General features: G+C 34.4%; 2 protein-coding genes and 2 long non-coding RNA genes across 7 annotated transcripts; 1 reads left to right on the top strand and 3 right to left on the bottom strand.

Annotated features, from left to right (window-relative positions):
• Window positions 1-469: 469 nt before the first annotated feature.
• Window positions 470-22,151, bottom strand: LOC124439967. The gene is made up of 3 exons (XR_006946514.1): window positions 21,898-22,151; window positions 18,863-18,865; window positions 470-714 (listed from the first exon to the last, which is right to left on the bottom strand). It is a non-coding gene; the product is annotated as an uncharacterized LOC124439967 (long non-coding RNA).
• On the bottom strand, window positions 1,319-26,495 carry LOC124439962 (serine protease FAM111A-like). Of its 4 annotated transcripts, none has more exons than XM_046990272.1 (3): window positions 26,411-26,495; window positions 25,248-25,934; window positions 1,319-3,395 (listed from the first exon to the last, which is right to left on the bottom strand). In XM_046990272.1, exon 3 carries the CDS (start codon window positions 3,370-3,372, stop codon window positions 1,624-1,626), a length of 1,749 nt encoding a protein of 582 aa, XP_046846228.1. In that variant the 5' UTR covers window positions 3,373-3,395; window positions 25,248-25,934; window positions 26,411-26,495; the 3' UTR covers window positions 1,319-1,623. The 4 variants fall into 4 exon arrangements, with proteins under 4 accessions (XP_046846228.1, XP_046846229.1, XP_046846227.1 ...); XM_046990273.1 differs by lacking the exons at window positions 25,248-25,934; window positions 26,411-26,495 and adding an exon at window positions 4,228-4,408 and having other exon boundaries at window positions 1,319-2,673; window positions 2,707-3,395; XM_046990271.1 differs by lacking the exon at window positions 26,411-26,495 and having other exon boundaries at window positions 25,248-26,075.
• On the top strand, window positions 7,971-9,266 carry LOC124439966. The gene is made up of 2 exons (XR_006946513.1): window positions 7,971-8,230; window positions 8,612-9,266. It is a non-coding gene; the product is annotated as an uncharacterized LOC124439966 (long non-coding RNA).
• LOC124439963 (early lactation protein-like) lies at window positions 15,757-16,719 on the bottom strand. The gene is made up of 4 exons (XM_046990274.1): window positions 16,581-16,719; window positions 16,368-16,442; window positions 16,030-16,191; window positions 15,757-15,916 (listed from the first exon to the last, which is right to left on the bottom strand). The coding sequence occupies exons 1-4, from the start codon at window positions 16,684-16,686 to the stop codon at window positions 15,909-15,911; spliced, it is 351 nt and encodes a 116-aa protein (XP_046846230.1). The 5' UTR covers window positions 16,687-16,719; the 3' UTR covers window positions 15,757-15,908.

The raw sequence follows: 26,495 nt of genomic DNA, 5'->3' as shown, positions 1-26,495 counted from the left end.
TACTTAATGTTTATAAAGAACAGTTTAGAAACAGAAACAGCTAACAAAAATGAAATAACTCAGTTTGGTTCACCTTTACATCCTGTTGCAAACTGGAATAGTAAATTGATCATCTTTCCTTACGGGCAAGGGCGGAAATCCAGGGCGACGGAGGGGACATGTCCTCAGGGTGGATATCCAGTCCACCCCCCTCCCCCACCACACACACACTTTTCAAAACTGATATGCGCCCTCGTTTAGTGGACATCTAGAACGTTTTTACACTGAATGAATCTGAGTTTTTTAAAGTTATAAACGTGCATTAACATAAAAACCGTTTTTCATAAATGATTGTTGTTGGATCATGCAAATGATGCAATCTTGATGTTTCCCACTTGCTTCTATTGCGCAAAATGTCAAGCTAATTTCATTTGATCTTTTTTTCTAAAAATTGTTTTCATGTATCCAACGTGTAGCATAAAAATTTTGCATGCTTAACTCTGCAAATGAAGAAAGCTTCTATCTTACTTTGTGTTGAAATAGAAAACTGTAAGTGCAACTGAATACCATGCATCTGAAATTTCACCCTGCCCCAGACAGAAATAAAACTCTACGCCTAGTATTAATAAAAGAGATTGAGAGTTATCGTTTTTATGGCAGAGACAAAATTAGAAACAATGCAAAAGATTGGTAAAATTTCAAACAAGATAGCTATCATTTAAAGATTTATCTGTACTCCTAATCAAGCATGAGAGAGATCGATAACATGGATTTTAGCTGTCCAGGTTTTTACTTTACAAAAAGCGAATCATTAACAAATGTCTTCATAAAGACACGGTTCCCAAGATTGACGTCTCATGGGGATTACGTGAACAACACATAGATTCTCTCCTGTTTTGAGAACGTTTAAAAACATAAATTGATAAAGTTTGGGCTATCAGGTGGAATAGTTACTTTGACGACAGTGAAATGACTGTGAAGTTAGTACAGAAGATGCTGTGATATGCCCCCAATAATTTCTGAATCCAGGTAATCTGTAAGTATGATGTCTTGTATTTGCACTATAGTTTCTACTATTGTTGATGCCATTAAAAGCCGATTTTGAACAAAAATCATATAATAGAGGTTTGGCACAAATTCTAAAAACAATGTGCAACAGATTTTGAACAAAAAGGATGCCCAGCCGAGTTTCACTTCGGAAGAAAACATTGACCTCGGTCTGAATAATTCTTGATATCATGCTCAACCTCATCCAATAATTGTTAAATAATGGGCTATTTTCCTTTTGTAATAGTAATCGACACAATTACACGAGATTTAACAATTTCTCCGTAACTTGTACTAGTTTTATACTTTTATTACCACGTTTACATGCACGTCAGAACTTTTCCCAGTGTATTCTATGAGTATATTCTATTTCAGTGATTATAGGACATTATTATGATCTATAAAAATTCGACATTTACAGCTATGTCTTCAGTTGTATAACTGAAAAATTAAAATTAAACATTGTCATGAAAAACTCCTTCCTGTTAGAGTAAAAATGTACAAATTAATCACCTGAAACAATTTCCAGACTACCTGTTTTAAAACTTATCTATCATTTGTTTCTAGTTACATGCAAATAGTTTAGAAAGAAACAGTTTAATCAACTTCCATGTCTTCCGATTCAGTTTGTTCCTTTTTAACATCAGGGTAGCTGATTTGATCGCACTTGGGAAACATTTCTTTGATAAATTTTTTACCTTCTTGGAAGGACTTGAGACGTTCGATGATTGCTCCAAACGTAGTTCCATACTCTATTTTAGAGTTGTTTATAGGGAAATCTCCAGTATGTATACCAATTACATGACAATTCATATCAAATATGGGTGAGCCACTAGATCCATTAAACATTTTACCAACATCATACGGCAAAATTTCACCATTCTCGGCACGCTTTAGGAAATCAATCACGTCTAATTCACCATTGACATAATGTAAGCCACACTCCCTGCCACGATTTTGAAGGTCGTCACAAGATAAAATAGAACACAATTCCTCTTGCTTTCTTTGACCATTAGGATGACCAACAATGGAGACTATACCGTTGGACGGCACGTTACATCTAACATACTCACCAAGAGGCATAACTTTCACAGGTTGTTTGAGTTGAAGAAAAGCAAAATCAAGACTTTCGTCCATGGCTAAGTTAAATGGTGTTTTTATTTCATAAGACTTATGAACATCAAAAGAAACATTGGCTTTTTCATAATTAAAGATGACGGAAACCTTGGAATTTGGTTCATTGCCAGGCAAGGATGAAGTTAGAGCATCCTGTATATCTTTAGCCACATGATAATTTGTGGCAACAATTTTTTGACTAACAAGAAAGCAAGTTGCTTGGACAGAGTCACCATACTTCAAATAACCCACAGAATCATATAATTTACAAATATTCTTAGAGAAATCTACTGGTCGAGTTATAACATTTTTATTGGAAAACTTAACTTGAACAGCCTTTAATTTTGCTTCTGGAATCTTCTTCTGGTAAAAAAGATCGGGACCAAGAAGTTTATACCTTACCAGAGTTCTTTGACATTTGTACATTTGTGCACACCTTTCTTCTCGGGTTAATTTTTCTGAATCTTCTGAAAATTCATAGCATTTCCCATCTTTAAGCATCTTTTCCAAATATCCCACATCCATTGATGAGTAACTTGTTGTACTGTTGGAATTCATTGATGATTTGGGTGTTAAAGAATCTTCCAACTTAATAGAACTTGATGACTGAGGTTGCTGACTTGTAGAATTATCTGACGAATCACGTTTCTTTTTGCTTTTAGCTCTTATCTTAAGCAACTCATATTTTGATTCTAAGTGGTCTATGACCTTCTCATTCATATCTATATAGGCAGAGTTTTCAGTTGTCCTAGACAGTTGAAAATCATCAACACTCTTAAAACGACCATCTTCAGTAAATGCCTGAACAAATGTCTGATCAGGGCTTGCAACAACACACATGTTAGTGAAACGTCCAACATTCGTATCATAATCATTTATCATAGTAAACTTGTTATGACGTTTCTCATGGGCTGAGACTAAAAATAATGTACCTTCCATTGTTTTTGGGATACCTTGAGGTAGCGTTTGAGCAATTTGACTGATTTTTTCCCACTCAACAGTACTGTTAGTCTTGATATAACCACAGCGTAGTTGAATTGGAATCCAACATTTCTGTTTGTCATGGCTGCTATCTTTTAATTCTGCCAAGAAGATTGTGTTTGTATTGTTGGCACCATCTAATTTTTTCTCTACAGCTTCCCAAATTGATTTATTTCTTTCTACCACCATAGAATAATATTTACCGCTTGATCTTTTACTTAAATAAAACCGTACTTTATCTGCTGCCATTGTGAACTTAAGTAAATTGAGCTCTACAAATAGTAAGTTTCATTTATTTTTGTTTAAACATTCACCAAAAGTTATCAAAAAGTTCATAGTTACAAAGTAACCATTGCAAAATAGCATTCCTCACACAACAAATAAACATTTTCAAGACAAAAATTGCATATTGTCATCCTAACCAAGATGTAGAAAGTTAACAGCATATGGCAATGATCAATAAGGAAGAGCATAATCGTCTGACTGTAATTTTGGAATTTGGCAGCCACCTTCTTAAATGCTTGCATATGCCTAACTTAAATTGGCTGTGTTGCTTTGGTATTCCAGCAGACATGAGCAATGCCACTTACCCATGTCAATTTTAAATATTCCAAATGCAATTTGCTCAAGCAAGCCTTACATTCATTTCATACTGTAAGTTGGCCAAAAGTTGGTGATAAAAGTGAACAAATCGGATATCGTAGTATCATATATATGTGGACAGTTCGCATTTTGTTTTTACTTAACTTACTAAAATAATCAGTCATATCATTGCGATTAAGATGGATTTTATTCATATAACAATAACTGTGTGTTTCATCAACATAACAAAAATGTGGAGAAAGCAAAACGATTCTATGTAACTGTTGTCATGTGGACTTTTAACATGCTAAAGTGATTATTATAAATATGTTTCCCGTCTAACATAACTCACACTTGTGAAAACCATAAGAAGCAAGGCTCAATTGCTAAAATATTTGTTCCGATACAGGCAGCATGATTTTGTGTCATAACGTTGACAGTCAAATTTTGATAAACAAAAAACATTACACTGATTAGACAATTTTAATCTTATTAGGAACAAAATAAATAAATGTACGGTACCGAGAATTTCCAATTTGGAATGAAAAGTACAGCTTCGATGCCAGGCACGCAAATTAGCGCACAGAAAGTGATGAAAAAACACAATTTAAAATATTTGAATGTGAAACAAGGTTTTGGGCCTTTGCTTTCGCTTTGCTTTTCTGTTTGTTTAGGTGCGCCAGTGCTACCACTTCGTATATGCACATTTCCCCTACCAAAACTATATTTTCCCCCAATGATCTAGTACCCATTCTACTAGATACCTGACTCAGCCAAATTTGTATAGTAATCATTGAGTTCTATAATAACCACAGATCTAATAATACACTAGATAGTGCAACTGACATAAAAGTTGAAGCCGGGCAAATTTACTTCCGGAGCCCCAAAGTAGTGAGAATCAATATGGCGTTGTATTAGAAAATATGTGGTCCAAGTTAATATCTCGCAATTATTAGCAAATCGCGGAGGTTGCATCAACTTTTTTGAACTATTTATGAAATAAATCATTGTGACTATAGTTTGTAAAAAAAATTGAAGAATACGCCAATACATCGCCGTAAAATTGATTTCAAGTGTAGCTCGATTTGAAAGCATCAGCAGCGCGACTAAGGCTTAAGTACTGGAATTTACATCTAAATATCGTATCACAGGACAATCTGCGATAGTGGGGCTTAGTTCGTGTGGCAAATACAGCGATATCATACTCGATCTATGGATGTATTGTAATAGAACAGGCATATTACAAAAATCAGTCAGAAATTGACACATGTTACAAGCACAAATTAAATATTTTGCTCAGAATAAATAATTTAGGTTTGATATTTTCAATAACAAGAATTTGTAGAAAGTTTTATATGCATATACATGCCTGAATGGTAAAAAATACAATAAAAATGTTGAAAACAGTAGCAAAACATCACCATAACAGTACAGCACTGTGGGCAGTGGCCATATAACCCACTGGTTTAGACTATGACAATACATTGTTTATATATATGTGTAAAACACAGTCAATACTACAAGTCTGGTGACTCTTCTTGCTTTAACAAGTAAATATTTTCCCCGTGTTGGACAGAGTGTATTGTATCAACCTGTGGTATCAACAGTTTCACAAGTGACCTGCTATTTTATACTTCACAAAAAATTTGGTGTAACAGAGGTAGACTCATAATATAAAACAAATTCCGAAGAAGCAAGACAGACTCTATGACATAGACAAGCAAGACAAGCAAGACATAGACAAGACATAGACAAGCAAGACATAGACTCTTCACATTCTTTCTGTAAATAATTTCGGAACGTATTAATTACTCACATCGTGACATAGATATATTCGTTTGCCGACCAGAAACACCAGAAAAATGCATTTCTGGTACAATAATCCAGTGCAATATTTAATTATGTACAGTGAACAATATACTTTATATAAATCGTGAAAAATCTTTCAAACTGTTATCTCCAACTCGTTTTACTTAACAATAAATATCGGAAGATAATTCTACGACGTTCGATTGAGCATTTTGTTGCAGATTGTGCTGTGATACGATATTTAGATGTGCAAATTCCAGTATCTTAAGCCTTCGTCGCTGCTGATGCTTTCAAATCGAGCTACACTTGAAATCAATTTTACGGCGATGTATTGGCGTATTCTGCTATCTTTTCTTGAAAACTATAGTCACATTGATTTTTTCATTAATAGAGAGTAAACCAGTTTATGTAACCGTCGTGACTTACAAGTAATTGCAAGATATCAGCTTTGACCAGATATTTTCTAATACAACGCCATATTGATTCTCACTACTTTGGGGCTCCGGAAGTAAATTTGCCCGGCTTCAACCAGAGCCCTCTATAGTATAAGAGTTGGGACAAACGGTCTGGGGCGAGCGCGGAGCCGCCATTTTGGTTCCTACTTGCAAAGTGAAACTATAATAATACTATTGGAAATGGGTTTATATGCAAAGAAGAAATTTAAGCTTATTCCATGGTAGTATCAAATATGTTAGGAATAATAGCAAGCTCTTTGCGTTTTTTTAACGATTTGCGGCAGACCTGATTTAATTTCATTGGTTTGATCTTCGTTTGCGGTTTACTAGTTCGTGCTTCAAATTGATCGTGACCCATTGTGAAGTATTTTTCGTACGTTAACGTGTTTTCTCGGCTTATGTTCCGACTCTGTAACAAGTTTTCAAGATCTTTAAGCTTGGTGGCGGCGGCAATGTTATCCTGCATCAGTGTTATCAAATGCTTGGACAAGACTTTGTTCGAATCTTTGAATCATAGTAATCATGCAGATTTGGTCCGGAGATTTTGTTCAAGATTTGTAACAATTTAATGGTAGTGAGTGATTTATGCCAATTTAATCCAAGCATGATATTTTTATTCTGAAAGATCACAAAATTTTCTTGCTCAGCAGAAAATGACAGACTTTTTTACTTTTTAGTTATTGAAATATGCAATGATTTGACCAAGATGCATTTGACCTTAAACGTTTTATTCCTGTATATGAATTATTTCATTTATCACTTTATAAAGTATTAAAGTTTATTTCTAATAAAGTTTGTTAGGGATTCTGCTGAAATTTTGGTGAAGCATTTCTTTAAAATGAATATATTATTTCTATAATATGAAACATTTCTGTTGTTGAAGAACAGTCTGTTTGCTATCAGTGCTACTGTTTGTAGTCTTTTATACAGCATATGAGTCTGATAATCTTTATTTAGCAAGAGAGTTAAATTTATTGGTTGAGGAATGACAAAACTTCTATATGTGTTTAATGATCAAACAGGGGTGTGTTTAGGAGAGCTCAGCCCGTTTGTTCAAATTCTATGCCTTTTATTGCCAGTGAAATATATATATCAAAAAGCTAGCAGCACCATAAATATATATGAAAGAAAGCCAGCAATATTTTAATATATATGAGAAAGGCAGCAACAGTTGTAATAGCACATTATAAAACCCAAATAGCTGAAATTATGGAGATATGCCTCTGTGATCTTATAAACCAAAACCTACAATTAAAATATCATCAACAAGTCTAGAAAGAGAAGTAATGTTCTACTTTGAGCTCTACGAAGTAGGGTACATTTGTACAATTCAATGCAAAAAAATATATTGTACTCAATTTCATTGAATATCCTAATTATAATTACTTCATTTTTAAATGATGAACTAAAAATACAAAATACAACATGGAAAATCGTAAGAGTTTCTGTGATTTGGTGTAGTTGTTTTAGTATGGAAGTGGCTGAGAATTGAGAGGTTTGTAGATTGACCAATTTCAGAACATAATGAGAAATCATCTTCGATTAAAAAACAAGCTTTGGAGTAAGAAAACTATTGAAACTGCATCAGCACGAACTTTGCAATGTTATTTGGCCCAAAATGTTTCTCTACTTGAGTCAGTTAATTGAACCTTATATCAAAGCAGTTCAGCACAACAATCACCATACGCAATCAAATTTCGTAAGTTCGACGTAAAGGCATTTCTTTCATTTTTTTCGTAATCCTCGATTTATGCGATATGTAATGACATTTAGTAGCCTTCAACAATCAGTTATTACACACTTATCCATAAAAAAACGCAATATTATCTCAAAATACTGTATTACTAGCAGCAATTGCTATATAAACACAAGCTAAAATTTCAAAACTAGGAACCAAAATGGCGGAAATTGATCAGGTGATCAATATTGCCCAATCAACGTAAGCTAAACGGATAACAATAGATGTCCCAACTCTTATACTATAGAGGGCTCTGGCTTCAACCACTACTTATGAAATGTAAGCCGTTGCACTATCTAGTGTATTATTAGATCTGTGATAATAACTGGTCTATATAACTGGTCTATTGAGGTCTTATAGAGCTCAATGATAGTAATGAGTGAGGCAAATTTCTACGCGGCCGCCATTTGCAAAGGTGGCAAAAGCACAATGGCGGTATATAAAAACATTAAGTCTGTGCTGAGAGAAATCGACTTTGAGAGCGTTTTTATGATGCTGTTCTACTGAAGTTGCATTAAAAATGGTGAGTAATTTCTTTAATATTGTTAAAATGTGTAAAATTTTTAAATACTTGAGATAGAGCGGTCTTAACGTGTATTTTGCGACCATAAACTAAAGGCTGAGTTACATAAGTATGAACTACTAATCGTGAGTATTTATTAATTTACATCTTCTTTGCTGATCTCTATGCTTTTATCGTAAAACCAAAACATATTTACAGAAAAAAGCGACAAAATCATATAACAGCTGTCCAGAACTTTGATTTGAACACAACGTTTACGGTTTATATGAATTATTTTACCTGAACAACGCAATTTTAGATCTATTAACAATATGACTGCATCGTTGTAAAAATGCGCTTATTTTTCACTATTTACAATAAACCACTATTAATTATTTTTAGGATTTACATTTCCTTGGTTGTGGTGTGGATGTTCATCGAAGTCGACTAGATTCCTAGAAATAAAACAAGCTTCGTAGATTGCTGGCGAACACCAATTTTGTTTTGTGGAGGATATCTTTATTATATTGCTTACCATAGGTCGAAAGTCGTAAATTGATGTATTTTTCAATGATCTGTTTGATAAGCTGTGATGAATGTAGATCTTCAGTTATTGCTTCGTGATCAACATCATGCTCGTTGAGTTCAGGAAACAAGCTCTTTTCTGCAAGCTCTTGATTAATAAGATGAACCATTATAGTCTTCAAGTTTCTCCTGCTGGAAATTTTTTGTTTTTTTGAACGAGTTTCATAAATGAGGACTTGAAAAGCTCTTTCAGATGCAAATATTATTTTGGTCACACCATTAGAAGGGAGAACAAGACCACCACAATTCTTCAAACTGATTAAAGATAAAGATGTAGTAGTTTGGAAGTGTGAATAATTATGATCATGAACTGATGATGATTTTTTTGACTTAAGCAAAAGAGCTCTTGCACATTCAGTACAGATGATTCTATTGATTATCTTTTTTACAACAAACCCAGCAATATATCCAAGTATTGCTTCTTTGTATGATGACAGTGAACATGATTCTAATCCAGAAACTAAACTACTGACATATTGTGTGTCCTTTGGTGTCATCTCTTCTACTTCAAAGGCTGGAGCATTTCTTTATTTCCATTTTAATGAAAAATAGAACCAGCAGATTCATTTTCGAAAGGCAAACAGTTTGCATGCTTGGAACCAATGATGGAATTTCTTAAAAGAATTTTTTAGACTGGACTTAAATTGTACAATATCTGGATTATTGTTGAAGCCATTCTTACCACGTATGCATGCAAACAGCAGCTCAAGGTGGTCTTGGGACATTTTGTATGTCAGAATGTATTTGAAAGGATCATGTTCCCTTGTAAGGAGAATGTGAGCCAACTCTTTAATGCTCAATGCTGCTACTACATAACCGAGAACAAATGTTTTTCTTCTATGTTTGATCAGAGGAACACCAGAGTTTGTTTTAAGGGAAAAAAGGTATTCAATTGATTTTTCAAAGTTTTTCCATGTGTTGTGATCACATAAAAAGTGGTTTAAAACATTTGCCAAATGGACTTCTTATGTTTAATATGTCAAAAGTTGATCAACAATCATATGGTCTATTGTTGCTTTTCATCACTAAGAGCTGGATGACCAGAAAGCATAGGTATTCAATGGCATCTGCAACTCCAACTACTGAATGTTTGTGCTGCAACTTTCATTCATCTTGTGCCTATGGAACTCAATGTGCCGTGGACAGCTTATTTGCAAATTTTAACCCTTCTCCCTCTTGAACTTTATGCAACTTCAATATGCTCCCATTTGATCAAACTACCTTCCTTTCCGAAACCAGTACTTTAAGATCGGACAATGCATTTCTTGCCAGTTTTAGCATGTGACAAGCATCAGGAACAAAACAGTGGGTGTTCATATGACTCATAGCTAAAGAGTATTTAATGTCAGACAAATTTGATCCAACTCACAACCAAGGGCTTTCATGCAATAAAAATTGGTGGCAGTACGTCACAAATCACACTGTAAATATTTAGCCCATGTGAAGATGCTAAAGCGAAACGATTTGCTAACCAGTGCACTCAAATTTGAAGAATTTATTCCACTACATAACACGTAATAGGACATTTCAATGTCCTCGTAAAATAACTAACATAAAAACACAAGAGCTTCAGTAGCAACCTTGTCTGGATCAAAAGCAACAACATCCGCACCAAAATTGACAAACCCTTCATAATTTCCTTTACTTCTGTTGTAAACAACCCCTGACTTAATGTACATACCATCAAAGAAAGGCGCAGTCCTATACTCCGGATTATTTCTTGCTTTTTCTTGTAGAATTGAAAACACATCATGAAAAACCCTGGTTCGATTTACACTGGAAGTCCAGTTTGAGATAGCGCTTGGACATGGCAATGTAAAAATCGTGCGTACAAAATTGTACGCTCGTGGAGAGTAAAAATTAAGTGTTAACGCAAACTTTTTAACTTCGTCTGAGTATCGACGGCCTGTAGCAACACGATTTTTGTTCTTTAGGTCTGATTTTAAAATTTCCCCACCTACTCCTGAAAGTTGTTATCGAGAATTGAAGCTGCGTCTGATGAAATAAATTTCTCTTTTCAAGCTTTTTCACAAACTACTAGCGACTGATTTTCGTTTCCTTACGTCGTAACTTTGCTTAAGAGTTTTATTTTTCTTCGCAATTTTTCCTGGGACTACTTGCTACAGCATTTGCGTTGGTATTGTCTCTTCTATTAGACTTTCCTCGAGCAAATCTATTTTAGCTTTGGCGCTTGGTGTGATGTTTCTGTCTCTCTTCTAGCAAGAGGCTTTCTTTTGACTTTTAGATAGTAGTCTCTCCGGAAAAGCGACACTGAAGGTATCGCGTCGCTTTAACTTGCGTTTATAGGCTTTTCAGTGTTATAATCATCGTGCAAAATGATCGCTGCAAAGCTGCTTGCGTTTGGGGTAAAGTTTTTCGTTTCATAGCAATGACCCATCTTTACAGAGGTCCTTATTTTCAATGAGAAATTTGTGAAAAGCTATGTTACTCTCTTTCGAAAAGCGATTTGTACATCCATACGCGGCGCGATTTGACCATGAAAAGCGAAAATTACGCTTTGCAGCTAAAATGTGCTTCTTGAACGTTGTTTTAGAGTTGAGGATGTTATACCTGTGTTTGTTTTAAGATTGATTGCTTTCAACGTTTTTCAACCATATATTTGAGTCAGTTTGACATGTAAACTATACTACCGTATATTGCGTGTTATGTTTTTTGCCACCTTTCAAGATGGCGCCCGCGAATAAAATTTGCCTCACCGTGACAACGGCAGTTAGATATCTAGAGGATTGGGTATAAGTCATTGATTTTCCCCCTACCTCCCACTACGACCATTTTCTTTGTTTTCCCCTGCTTTTCCCCCACACAACAGCATATTCCCCTATTATATACCTATGTCGGGTCAGACCACTGAATTTTTTAGTCAGCTTGCAAAAAAGTGAATACAAAAAAAATTAAAAAACATCTGGACAACAAAGTTAGGTCCGGTTCAAACGTCGCATTTTACATGCGCCGAATCAAATGCGAGAATTATGTGCATGTAAAATGCGACGTTTGAATCAATTAAATTCGACGGATTTTAATTTAATGCGACTTTAGTCGCATATTCGACTAAGTTAGTCAGATATTCAGGAATTCGATGTTGATTCAAACGTCGCATTTTACATGAGCCGAATTTAATGCATAATTTATTTTAAGATATTTCTAAGCAAAAATCAATTATTTCCATGCTAAATGCCATGCGCAAAGTTGCTAAAAACATGGCGGCGGCGAGGTGATGGTAATGGCAGATATAAAACCTGGAGGGGCAGGGGCCTGGACCCCGTGGTCAAAACATGGCGGTAATGGCGGATTTTGGTGGTCAAAACTTCCACTTTAAAAATTTTTTTCAATATTCACTTCCTCCTGATTTCTAATACTGTTTGTATGAACGAAAACAAGTGAAAAAAAACAACCACGATACCGACAGCATATCATGTGAAAATAATGCTTCAGCATTGCGTGAAAAACACAGTACAGACACACATCAAAATAAAGAAAATGGACGGTAGAGAAAAGCATATTTTGGATGTAACATTTAAGTTATTTTATGACATTTTAACCTTTTAAAGTGAAAATCAAACGGCACTCTTTAGTAGACCTGTCAATCTCGTCAAACAATACATTATTTCATGCTTCTGTGTGTTTGACTGTTTGCAAACAGTTTGGTTACCTATTTTTCTTGCTCAAATGGATAAATCTGTGTTAAAATGCTCTAAGGAAGCGAGAAAATGTTTGCTTCAGTCCTACGACATAAGTCAACTGAAAATTTACCATGGATAAGTATCATAAGTGTATTGTCATTACCTGATAAATCTACTGAAAACTCATAAAGAAAGTATGTTGAACTAGAAGAGCTACAAAAAAGAAAAAAATTCAAAACACCATGACACTGTTGCTTGGTAATTTGTATTTTGTAAACAGCTTGGCAGAATCTTGGATCTATTACTGAACAGAACTACATCAATTTTCCATTGAAATTACAAACTTGGAAACTAAAGTGCATTGGTTTCTCAGACAAAAACTCTGTCTATTGCTGCATGAAGGCAAAATAGTTATTTGACAGTGTAGGTGAAGAAATTTATCAAGTTCTATAGATATTATTGTGCATTACTTACAGTTTTTTGGAATTGTATAATATATGTCATGAACAAGATATAATTTTTCAAAAATGCTAACCTCTTCGAGCACTACTACTCTTCTCTTTTGCTTAAACAACTTACAGCTACCAATAGTAATTATTTATATGTACAAACTAACATTTGGGAATTAAATGATAAACAACTTGTTAAATCTTTGTATTTTACATCAAGCCTTTGAATTAGTTCCTTTTATCTCTTGGTAAAAAAATATTAATGAAAGACTTACAAATCAAGTTTCTCTAGTATTTTGTACAGAGAAACTAAATAATTGGAAAGGTCACATGTTGAAGACAGACTTTCCTTCTTTGACTAGGTTGCTTGACAATGAGCAAATTTAAATTTGTTTACAATTTGTTTAAAGAATTCTTTTTATTGATTTCTACTAATTCTTCATAAGACACAAAGAATTTCTTTGCCATCTATTTTTGCTTCTTCTACATTCAACTTCATTGTAACCAATGCATCTGATGTGAATTTGTGGATCACCTGGAATCATACCAAGTATGGATTTGATGAGATGAGACAATAATATGTTTAATTATTTATGCATATTAATGATATAATCATAAGCTACTGTTGAACAAAAATTTCAAGGTAGAAACAAATCTTAGCACATTGTTCAACACACTGCTTTTATCTTGGTTTTGAAGTAGTAACCGGTTTACTATAACAATAAATACTTCATTCACAGAAACGCTAAGTAGTACTTTAAAATTGTTTGCATAAATCCAACTTTCCAATCCCATTATAATTGTCTACACTATATAGTCAGTCAAATTGAGCAGGCAAACAGTTTAATAGTTATTTTTATTATACAACATATATCATAGTTCTCATTAATTTTGCATGGCACTGCATTCAATTTCAACACAACTCTGTTGTAAACTTTCCCTTCATCTTTTCAAAAAAAAAAACATGAACAAATTATGCCCCATTTTTGGGAGGTAAACTCAATTCAAATCAGGAGAGTTTAGCTTGATCATGATACAAGATGGATGCAAAACTCGATAAAATTGACAGCTTCGGCGTCTGGCGAGCGATTAAGTGAAGAACAAACAAGACTGGACCAAAATAACTTTAAATTAAAACTTAGTAGTAGAAACACTCTTCAAGTATCGTGTTAAAACAAAATAGTAAAACTAATACTGTGCTACTTACCGGAGTCAAGAAATGTTCCCTTTTTTGTCGCTATTTCAGCATCCGCAAACCACAAAAGTTGGCAGTTTAATAAATAAAGTTTTAAAAAAGTGTTTATGTTAGGACAATAAATAGTTTTGATATTTTCTATACTCGCAATCGTGGTGGTCAAATCAGGGTGGGCGACAAAAATTTTATTTCATGAGCCCGCGTCTCTCCGCTGACTTTGACCACCAAAATCCGCCATGTTTTTGACAACGCGGCCGCGCGCTAATAATTTATACTAATTTTGTTGACGTTTCCCCTCCAGTTATTATAGAACTCAATGGTAATGGCCCTTGTATTTCGTGCACAAGTTTAACAAAATACACTTGTTTAAAGTGCAAAAAATTTATATGTACAAGGAAAGTTTCCTCGAGATACACGAAATGTTTTTTTGAATCAGAATAAATACTCCAAACTTTCTTCCACCAGCCGGAATTTCTATCTTGTCTTCGACATGATCGATAAGGAGGGCTACGTATGAAGGCTTTTTTTGACCAATTAACGGTAGAAAAACATGGGAAATTTGCAGAAGCTGCCGTCTCGTTTCTAATAGTTTATTTGCTGTAACATGCATCAATATTCGTCTTTTCCTATTAACACGAATCATATTTGAAATGCATAAACTCAACATTTTTCTGTTCGCCATTTTAGGAAATTAGTACAAGAAAATGAATAAACTATGAAAAAGTGGAAGCATAACTATAATAAATGCGACTATTAAATTCGACGTCTGAATCAAACCACGCATAAAACTATTTTAGTCGACTAAAACTCAGATTTGATTCGGCGCATGTAAAATGCGACGTTTGAACCGGGCCTTAGTAAATTGGCGCAAGACGTTGTGACGTATGACATGCAAGTGACGGAAATAACACATTGTGTTTATGCTAAATTGCTAATCTTCTATTGCCATATATGGTCACAAAAAGTTCCAACAGAAAGTTTCTGTTACAATCATTTCTTAAATAGTGAGAAAACAGGTAGTTATGTTGCTAGCGAGAATAAGCCTAGTTCTCGCTAGCAACATAAGCACAAGCAAAAACACAAAGCAAAGAATATTCTCCAGAGACTGGAGGAAATAAAAGAAAAAAGATTTTCTTTTCATTTTGTTTTCTTTAGTGTTAAATGAAAAATAATGCTAACATCACGTCCAACATTCTTATATTCATTGATCAAAGTAAAGCAAAGCTTGAAAAATGCAACATTAACATTTGGTTAGGACAGGAAAAGGCAGGTGATTTTATGTTAAGAAGCTGTTTTAGCCTTTCTGAAGAAACACTACACGCTGTACTCCCTCTTATAACGCTGTATCTTATTGGTATTATTAAAAGCTATTATCACGTTATTACCATGTGGCGGCCAGTTAAAAGTATTATCTGACCAGCAAAAAAAATGTGTTAGCTAACCGTTGCCAGTAGTTTGATTTGATATACATCACCGAGCGGAAAGTCCTACCTTTCGTTTTTCATACTGTGCCTGAGTGTCAATGACTCTCATTCGTACATACTTAGTATCAAATATATCGCTATTTCAGGCAGCAAAAGATGAAAATTGAAAATTTTGAAATATTCGCATGGTCCTATTGAGCAAAAGAAGATCAATTTTAGTATCAAAGCCTCATAAAAAATCAAGAGCTATAGATTCGTGAAATTTATGTATTGAATAGTGCTATTCTATACAATTTTAGTGTAACTATTTAAAGGACTTCAGTCTATAGTTCATATCTTCACACGGTCGACGAAAGGCTTATCCACTGGCCATGATTCTGTTACGTAAAAACAAGCGATGTTTTATCAATTAGCTACAAAACAGAACAAAACATTAATTCATATGTTTTACTTTTTGTCAAAAAGATCAATCATTGTATCAAACTAAAAGTCATGATGATTTAAAAATTAAGAAAGAGGTTTTCACCTTCACACCAAATTTTACACACATATCTAGAGCGAAAGTTATTTCTGTTTCCACCACAGCCACCATAAATGAACTTCTCGCATTTATTAGAAACTGAATTGTAGAAATATCTTTTGAAATATCCTTTGCATTTTCCGGTAGAAGGAGGAAGCGAGCAAAGTACTAAAATAAGACGTAAAGCTACTGAGGTGATAACATGGGAAAACAAATTTGTCAAATTCAACTTAATTGATTGCAAATGAACTGTATTTTTCGTTCAACTCCCTTTTTATGTGCTGGGAGTCTTATTGGAACGCCAACTTCAAATAAGCATGCACAAGTACGTATAAATTGAAAACCTGGTCGACAATATGTCTGTTCTTCTCTAGCGATACATTGAAAACCTTTCTTGCATGTCACTGACGCACATGGATCTGTTTTAATGAGACATGGCAGAAAATTAGACCTCGTTTATTTTAAGAAATATGCTTGTTTTAATCTTTAAAAGAGTATCCTGGTTGATAATTCTAAAATAATTAAATCAAAATTATAAGAAGTTGAATTTTTCAGACCTTTTTTGCATGTACCAGTTTTGATTGTTTTCTTACTTTCACAAGCCGCTATATTCAATAGACAAATATTCCCATACTCTCGGCCATCGTCGCCACAAACTGGCATGAAGTAGAGTGGACAAATTCGTGGACAAACACAAACTCCCAGAACTACAGATGGATCCTTGCTGATTGCATTCACTGCTTGTGTTACATATTTTTTTACACACAGCCCCTTTATCTTCTTCAACGCATTTAAAACCAACTAGACATGACACGGCTGCACAAGAAGTGGGCCGAGCATCTAAAATATAAGCTCGCTTATAATTAACCGATGCCTTCTGTCCTAGGTGGCGCAATGCCAACTTGTACTCGTATGGTACAAGTTGGCATTGCGCCACCTAGGTACTTATTTCAATTCGATGCAGTCAATTATTATGTACAGTTAATTTCCATTCAGATGAAACTAACCCTAAATAAGTGATTTTATGACGCAAATATTTGTAGAAATATAATGTGTACTTTTTGGCTTGATAAAAATGCACAAATTGGATGTGACAAAGCACATCAACATATTTAGGACATACCTGGTATCAACGCGGACGAACTTTTACCAAATGTCTTTTAAATAGAAATACAAATAGAATTCTGTGATCATTAGCTAAAAGAACGTACGCCATAAAATGCCAAAACTAACAACTAATGAGGAATTAAACTGAACTATATAATTATTATATAATTATTTAATAAAGGATTAAAGAAATATGGCGACGGTTTATATAGATCGGTAATAAATAAACTTACAAAAAGAAGGCAAACAGTGCTGAGAATCAATGCCTTCATAATTTAACCGTGATCTTTAGCGAACGTTAACAAATAAGAGAATGATCATTACCATATTTGTGCAATATATATAGACAAGATGATGTGTGCCATTCACGTGTGAGAAATATCGGAACAGGATGCTTTGAGCACCATCGAACGCGTTTCATTAAGTATGTCTTATGTAAATCATTATTCTCACTGTCAAGCAATTAATTGACAAAAAGAATTCAAAAATTTTATGTATGTAAACGTTTTGGAGCGTATATTGAATACCTCACGGGAGTAAGTCAAGAAATGACAACAAAGGAGTGTATTAATTTATTTCATTGTCCTGTCTTACGGAAATTGTTGTTATGGAAAGTTTAGAGAAAAAAATGGAACACTTTACAAAAGTGCTCTTTCTCCATGAATCAGCACATAAAGATTTGTGCTATAACACCAAATTAACATGTCCTGTATTTTCAAATGCGAATGCTTGATGTCATGTATTAAACTTTTTATTAAACTCGCTCTTGTTTTGTCTCGACCTTCGGTCTCGGGCTTGCACTGATCTGCTCTCGAGTTCTCCCAAAGGTCTCCTCGGTTTTCATAAGATCGTGCAAACACAGTAAACATTTTTATTTCTTAAAGTGCAACTCCCGCGAAATTTGACCCCTCTTTTTGAGCTAATCTAATAGAAGTCGCGGCGCTGAATACGAAACTGAAAACAGAATTTTCAAACCGATTTTACATCTCTCCAAAGTTGCGATTTTTGGCACTTCCTGTGCGAATTTTTACATGGCCTTGTGACGTCATAAGATGTACACATACTCATCATGGCCTATAATTTTAATAGGGAAAAAGCGTTTGTGGAGGTAAACATTGTGTTGTTGATGGTCCTAACTTTGTTAGCTGCACCAAGGATACTCATGCAGAAGCAACATCTATGAATAAGTTACCTAAAGAGGAAACAGCAAGAGGGACAGAGCTGTTAGCTCTAATGTGCTGGAGGCTTTAGGTGAATTTTGACTCATCTTACCAAAAGACGTACGTTCGTACAACGGAGAAATCAATTGAAAGACACAAACTGCGCTTCCAGTTACGACTTTACAAATGGCATAAAATCCACAAAGCTGTTAAGCGCAAAGATTGTTAAGTTTTGTAACTAGAAAAACGTTACACAAATACAGAATATCTCTTCAATGATGTCTTTAAGGGTGTGTTCCATGTGCAATAGAGAGTGGTTATGTTACTGCGGGTCATTTTCCTGTCAATGCACGCCATTCTCCTTCATAGTTTTGTAAAACAAATAAGTTGAAACTTGTAAAACAAATTTCTACCATTTATCTGTTTAGTTCTACAGACAGTGGCGTAACTGCTATTTGCTTAGTTTAGGCAAGCCCACGGGACCCCTGGCCTAAGGGTAAGATTGGAAGATTAATATTATACCATAGATTAAGAAAAAAAATTGCACAGCATAAACTTTCGAACTTACGAACAATCTAAAACTGCGAATTCGGACATTCTGTATTAATTTCTATTTAAAGTAACGTTTAAGCGTCGCAACTGATGCGTTCTTTCTTTACAGCTGATGCTATGATACAGAAATTATTATTTGTTCTGCTGGTTTAAGGCTTGTAGACTTGTTTTCGCGAAGCACTCACTGGAGACACTGGAAACCACTGAGTATTTAGTGCTTTCATTTTTCATAATTAAACTTCTCACTTTTGGTCATTTTTGGTGATAAAACTTCTCTAAATTCCTTAGTTGGGGAGCTTATTTTCCTTGAAATTTTCTTGAAATGTCATTGAATGATTTCGTAGAAACACATTTATTAATTCATTCAAAAGACACAAAATTGAAAAAAAAACAAAGAACCACTATTTTAATATCTAACCCTACCTCAACATGAAATATAATTAACCCCCAAAAGCCGAAAATGAAAGTTTTTTAGTGGAACAAAGTTAATTGCTCCGTGACATTTCACAAGAACCATACACGGCCCAGAAATCTGTGGTGTGAACAGTTTTATATTTTGACAAGGGTGGCAACTCTCAACTCTCACACTTCTTAACTTTGCGATTAACGTAACAATATGAAGGAAGATAACAACAAGTTGTATAATATAATGACTTATTGACTATTGACTTTAATGACTATTTAAATAAACATTTTGTTACAATAGTTTCGATGTTGCAAATATACAAAAATAATTTACATTTACCACGGCTAAATTTATTGATGTTGGATGTGCATATATTCATGATCATAGTCACGTTTTAGTTCATTTATCTTGCTCGATATCTGAAAAAAAAAACAGAAAAAAACAGTGTAAATTAAATTCAAGCAAATAATTTGCAGATGTTGCCACTATGCACTTTTTCTACAGCAGAGAAATCAGCATTTAATGTACACATACAACATCTCGAGCTTTTTATTCTTAACTATTGTCAGCGAAACAAAACGCCATGATTATACGCGCCAAAGGATTCCAAGTATAACATAATGGTTAGCCTACATACAGGCTGTAGCTACACTATAAAGAAGAAATTCTACCTTTCTAGCTGCCAAGACGTCATCACAACGGACAAGTGGACTTTCTCCGGGATTACGTGATGGTATTGACAACGTTTTTATTCCTTTCATTTTGCTGACAAGTTGAACATAATGTGTTTTATCTAAATACAAAATTCATCCATTTAATTCAACCGAATGAAAAACACTGTAATGGACAAAATAGGCTATAACACAAGTTTACATTCGTTGCCACACAATTCACGTGTTTATCCATGTACTAATGTGGTTTCAATCAAATGTAATCTGATTTTCTCAATCACAAGACCTCGTTATAAACCATATGTGTAGTTTTTCTATACGTAGACAATACTTCCATTTTCCAAACAGCGATTCCAGCCTCTGGGTACATCAATATATCGTTCATGATTTACTATTGCCTCACTTTTCGATATTTCTTCAATATTTGTAGTAGTCATTACCGTGAAATATGAAAGCTAAGTTATTGATATTCTGTCCTTGCACAAGATTGGCATGTATCTAAAACCTCATTGTTTCATAAATCATACGTTTAACAGTTTATATGATCTTCGTGTATCAGCAAGTTACTATTTCTCTCATAAGTCACCATCTAGGACATAATTTTACCATAATATAGCGGCCATATCATTGAAACTGCACAAAAACTGAACTTCATTTTGAAATAAATGACCAGCAAACAAAATATATCCAGTTTGAATCAAAACGCGTTAATAATATGGAGTCGCCCGAAATAAACCCAATCAGTGAATGTATGAATGCTGCCAATTTATCAACGAATTTCGTTCTTTCGATAATCCAAATTTGTCGAGGAAATCAAGATTCAAGTCTTATTATATCGCGCAGTAACTGTTATGTCCCGGGACGGAGTATTCATATAAACTTGTCATGTGACATCATCTATGACTTGCAAGCATATCGAATTTTCGCTAAGTCGCTTTTAATTTTGTTGTTAAATTCAAATGAGTTGCCTAAAATACTTCTTTTATTTGATTAATGCCATTTAATTGGCAAATTTGAGAGTGCTTTACTGTACCGAATGCTTGTGAAGTTTAACTCCTTTATTTGGCATGAATTAAAACATGAAATCACTGCATGAATTAGTAAAAACTAATTAATCAGAATTATATGTAAATTAAAGATGTGTTAGTAACATTTATTAATAATGCTTAATGTTTATGAAGAACAGTTTAGAAACCGAAACAGCTAACAAAAATGAAATAACTTAGTTTGGTTCACCTTTACATCCTGTTGCAAGCTGGAATATTAAATTGATCATTTTTCCTTACGGGCAAGGGCGGAAATCCAGGGCGACGGAGGGGACATGTCCCCCCAATTTCATGAAAATTGAAGATTTTATCCCCTCCAAGCATGTATTGTACTGTAAAACATTATGAACACTATTACTACATCCCCAGGGTGGATATCCAGTCCACCCCCCCCCTCCTTACCACACACACGCTTTTCAAAACTGACATGCGCCCTCGTTTAGTGGACATCTAGAACGTTTTTACACTGAATGAATCTGAGTTTTTTAAAGTTATAAACGTGCATTAACATAAAAATCGTTTTTCATAAATGATTGTTGTTGGATCATGCAAATGATGCAATCTTGATGTTTCCCTCTTGCTTCTATTGCGCAAAATGTCAAGCTAATTTCATTTGATCTGTTTTTCTAAAAATTGTTTTCATGTATCCAACGTGTGGTAAAAAAACAATTTTGCATGCTTAACTCTGCTTCGTGTATCATGTTGATATAACAAATGAAGAAAGCCTCTATCTTACTTTGTGTTGAAATAGAAAACTGTAAGTGCAACTGAATACCATGCATCTGAAATTTCACCCTTCCCCAGACGGAAATAAAACTCTACGCCTAGTATTAATTAAAGAAATTGAGAGTTATCGTTTTTGATGGCAGAAAGAGACAAAATTAGAAACAATGCAAAAGAGTCAATTATCATTTAAAGATTTACCTGCACACCTAATCAAGCATGAGAGAGATCGATAACATGGATTTTAGCTGTCCAGGTTTTTACTTTACAAAAAGGCGAATCATCAACAAATGTCTTCATAAAGACACGGTTCCCAAGATTGACGTCTCATGGGGATTACGTGAACAACACATAGATTCTCTCCTGTTTTGAGGACGTTTAAAAACATAAATTGATAAGGTTTGGGCTATCAGGTGGAATAGTTACTTTGACGACAGTGAAATGACTGTGAAGTTAGTACAGAAGATGCTGTGATATGCCCCCAATAATTTCTGAATCCAGGTAATCTGTAAGTATGATGTCTTGTATTTGCAAACTATAGTTTTTACTATCGTTGATGCCATTAAAAGCCAATTTTGAACAAAAAGTCATATAATAGAGGTTTGGCACAAATTCTAAAAACAATGTGCAACAGATTTCGAACAAAAAGGATGCCCAGCTGAGCTTCACTTCGGAAGAAAACATTGACCTCGGTCTGAATAATTCTTGATATCATGCTCAACCTCATCCAATAATTGTTAAATAATAGGCTCCTTTTCCTTTTGTAATCGTAATCGACATAATTACACGAGATTTAACAATTTCTCCGTAACTTGTACTAGTTTTATACTGTTATTACCACGTTTACATGCACGTCAGAACTTTTCCCAGTGTATTCTATGAGTATATTCTATTTCAGTGATTATAGGACATTATTATGATCTATAAAAATTCGACATTTACAGCTATGTCTTCAGTTGTATAAATGAAAAATTGAAATTAAACATTGTCATGAAAAACTCCTTCCTGTTAGAGTAAAAATGTACAAATTAATCACCTGAAAAAATTTTCAGACGACCTGTTTTAAAACTTATCTATCATTTGTTTCTAGTTACATGCAAATCATTTAGAAAAAAACAGTTTAATCAATTTCCATGTCTTCCAATTCAGTTTTTTCCCTTTTAACATAAGGGTGGCTGATTTCATCGCACCTGGGAAACATTTTTTTGATAAAATTTTTACCTCCTTCGAAGGACTTAAGTCGTTCAATGATTGCTCCAAACGTATATCCATACTCCATTTTATACGAGCCGTCTATAGGGAAACCTCCAGTATGTATACCAATTACATGACAATTCATATCAAATATGGGTGAGCCACTGGATCCATGAAACATGTTACCAACATCATACGACAAAGTTTCATCATTCTCGGCATGCTTTAGGAGATCATTCACGTTTACCACACCATTGGAATAATGTAAGCCACACTCCTGCCACGATTTTGAAGGTCGTCACGAGATATAATAGAACACAATTCCTCTTGCTTTCTTTGACCATGAGGATGACCAACAATGGAGACTATACCGTTGGACGGCACGTTACATCTAACATACTCACCAAGAGGTTTAACTTCACCTTCCACAGGTCGTTTGAGTTGAAGAAAAGCAAAATCGAACCTTTCGTCCATGTGTACGTTAAATAATGGAAATGGTGTTTCTAACTCATAAGAATTATCATCATCAAGGACGACGACCGTCTTTTTCATAATTAAAGATGACGGAAATCTTGGAATTTGGATCATTTTGAGCAATCTGTATATCTTTAACCACATGATAATTTGTGGCAACAATTCTTCGGCTAACAAGAAAGCAAGTTGCTTGGACAGGAATTTCGACAGAGTTACCATATTTCAAATAACCCACAGAATCATATAATTTACAAATATTCTTAGAGAAATCTACTGGTCGAGCAATAACACTTTTATTGGCAAACTTATCTTGAACAGCCTTTAATTTTGCTTTTGGAATCTTCTTCTGGCGAAAAAGATCAAGAAGTTTATACCTTACCAGAGCTCTTTGACATTTTGACATTTGTGTATACCTTTCTTCTGGGGTTAATTTTTTAGATCTTTTGAAAATTCATAGCATTTCCCATCTTTAAGCATCTTTTCCAAACATCCCACATCCTTAAGCATCTTTTCCACACATGTCACATCCTTTGATGAGTAACTTTTTGTACTGTTGGAATTCATCGATGATTTGGGTGTTACAGAATCTTCAAATTAAAAACTTGATGACTGAGGTTGCTGACTTGTATTGTTATCTGACGAGCCACGTTTCTTTCTGGGCTTGCTTGTAACTCTTATCTTAAGCAACTCATATTTTGATTTGAAGCGGTCTGCGGGCTTCTGATTCATATCTACATTGGAACAGTTTCCAGTTGTCTCAGATAGTTCAAAATAATCAACACCCTTAAAACGACCATCTTCAGTAAATACCTGAACAAATGTCTGATCAGGGTTTGCAACAACACACATGTTAATGTCGCGTCCAACATTCTTATAATCATTCATCACAGTAAACCTGGTCTGACCTTTCTCATGGGCTGAGACTAAAAATAGTGTACATTCCATTGTTTTTGGGATACCTTGAGATCGACTCTGAGCACTTTTACTGATGTCTTCCCACTCAACATTACTGTCAGTCTGGATAAAACCACAGGGTAGAAAAAATGGAATCCAACATTTCTTTTTGTCGTGGCTATCTTTTAATTCTGCCAAGAAGATTGTGTTTGTTTTGTTGGCACCTCTTCCTAATTTTTCCTTTACAGCTTCGAAAATTGGTATATGCTTGTCTACCACCACAGAATCAAATTCAGTGCTTGATCTTTTACTTAAATCAAACCGTACTTTATCAGCTGCCATTGTGATCTTAAGTAAATAGTGAGTTTCATTTATTTTTGTTTAAGCATTCACCAAAAGTTATCAAAACGTTCATAGTTACAAAGTAGCCATTACAAAATAGCATTCCTCACACAATAAATAAACATTTTTAAGACAAAAATTGCATATTGTAATCCTAACCAAGATGTAGAAAGTTAACAGCATATTGCAATGATCAATAAGGAAGAGCATAATCGTCTGACTGTAATTTTGGAATTTGGCAGCCACCTTCGTAAATGCTTGCATATGCCTAATTTAAATTGGCTGTGTTGCTTTGGTATTCCAGCAAATATGAGCAATGCAACTTACCCATGTCAATTTTAAATATTCCAAATGCAATTTGCTCAAGCAAGCCTTACAATCATTTCATACTGTAAGTTTGCCAAAAGTTGATGATAAAAGCGAACAAATTGAATATGGTAGTATCATATATATATTTAGAGTACGCATTTTGTTTTTAGCTAACTTACACTTGTGAAAACCATAAGCAAGGCTCAATTGCTAAAATATTTGATCCGATACAGGCAGCATGATTTTATGTCATAACGTTGACAGTCAAATTTTGATAAATCATAAACATTACACTGATTACACAATTTTAAACTTATTACGAACAAAATAAATAAATGTACGGTACCGGGAATTTCCAATTTGGAATGAAAGGGTTTGGACCTTCAAATGTTCAATGCACAGCTTCGATGCCAGGCACACAAATTAGTGCACAGAAAGTGATGACAAAACACAATTTAAAATATTTGAAAGTGAAACAAGGTTTTGGACCTTTGCTTTCCCTGTTTGTTTTTGGCGCGCTTGAGTCAAGCATGAGTCACGTGACTTTTAATTTGGAAATCGGTGTTTCCACAAATGAATTTCAATATATCTTTTAGTGAACAACATTCTGATTTTTCAAGAAAAATTATGTACATTACCATATTTTAACAATTAGAGGCCTTCCCTTTTCCACTCTCGGGGGCTCTGAAAACTACTCCGGCAAAATTTTGAAATTTTTATACTTCAGCATCTAAAACACCTTTCTCGCATGAAGATTTAAGATTTTATCGTTTCTGGCTCTGCGGTGCGCGGAAACATTGTTGCGAGAGCTACTTTTTCATATGAATTTTATTTTGTTTCTCGTTGCGAATTTGCGATTACTATTGTGCACAGTGCGCAGAAAAATGTTCAACAAAAATACGTTTCAGAATAAGTTCAGGTCTTAAGAATTCTTGCCAACTGAGCTCAGAGGAATAAAAAAGAGAAGATGCTCCATTTCCGATGACTTTGACGCTGGTCACATGGTCACTTTTAAACTTCTATGCCTGTTTTCCTAAATTGAGACTCATATTTCACCATCACGTATGATATTCTATAGATATGTGTACAGTAGTAAAGCCTTGTTCTCGCCAGCAACATAAGCACAAGCAAGAAAACAAAGCAAAGAATATTCTCCAGAGACTGGAAGAAATAAAAGAAAAAAGATTTTCTTTTCATTTTGCTTTCTTTAGTGTTAAATGAAAAATAATGTTAACATCACTTCCAACATTCTTATATTCATTGATCACAGTAAAGCAAAGTTTGAAAAATGCAACATTAACATTTGGTTAGGACACAGCAAAAGGCAGCTGATTTTATGTTAACTTTTCAAAGAAGCTGTTTTAGCCTTTCTGAAGAAGCACTACACGCTGTACTCCCTCTTATAACGCTGTATCTTATTGGTATTATTAAAAGCTATTATCACGTTATTACCATGTGGTGGCCAGTTAAAAGTATTATCTGACAAGAAGGAAAAATGTGTTAGCTAACCGTTGCCAGTAGTTTGATTTGATATACATCACCAAGCGGAAAGTCCTACTTTTCGTTTTTCATACTGTGCCTGAGTGTCAATGAC

The sequence above is a fragment of the Xenia sp. Carnegie-2017 genome, unplaced genomic scaffold (genome assembly GCF_021976095.1).
Source record: "Xenia sp. Carnegie-2017 unplaced genomic scaffold, XeniaSp_v1 HiC_scaffold_2, whole genome shotgun sequence".
NCBI classification, from domain to species: Eukaryota; Metazoa; Cnidaria; class Anthozoa; order Malacalcyonacea; family Xeniidae; genus Xenia; species Xenia sp. Carnegie-2017.
Note: the sequence above shows the minus strand (reverse complement) of the source record. Positions and strands in the feature narration are given on the sequence as shown.

What these genes read in the sequence shown, in the direction of transcription:
- LOC124439962 (XM_046990272.1), bottom strand. Translation starts at nt 3,372, where the DNA reads ATGGCAGCAGATAAAGTACGGTTTTATTTAAGTAAAAGATCAAGCGGT.
- LOC124439963 (XM_046990274.1), bottom strand. Translation starts at nt 16,686, where the DNA reads ATGCCAGTTTGTGGCGACGATGGCCGAGAGTATGGGAATATTTGTCTA. An exon ending in AACTGGTACATGCAAAAAAG is followed by an intron (nt 16,443 to 16,580) that starts GTCTGAAAAATT and finishes TCATTAAAACAG; the next exon opens with ATCCATGTGCGTCAGTGACA. An exon ending in ACAGACATATTGTCGACCAG is followed by an intron (nt 16,192 to 16,367) that starts GTTTTCAATTTA and finishes GTCTTATTTTAG; the next exon opens with TACTTTGCTCGCTTCCTCCT.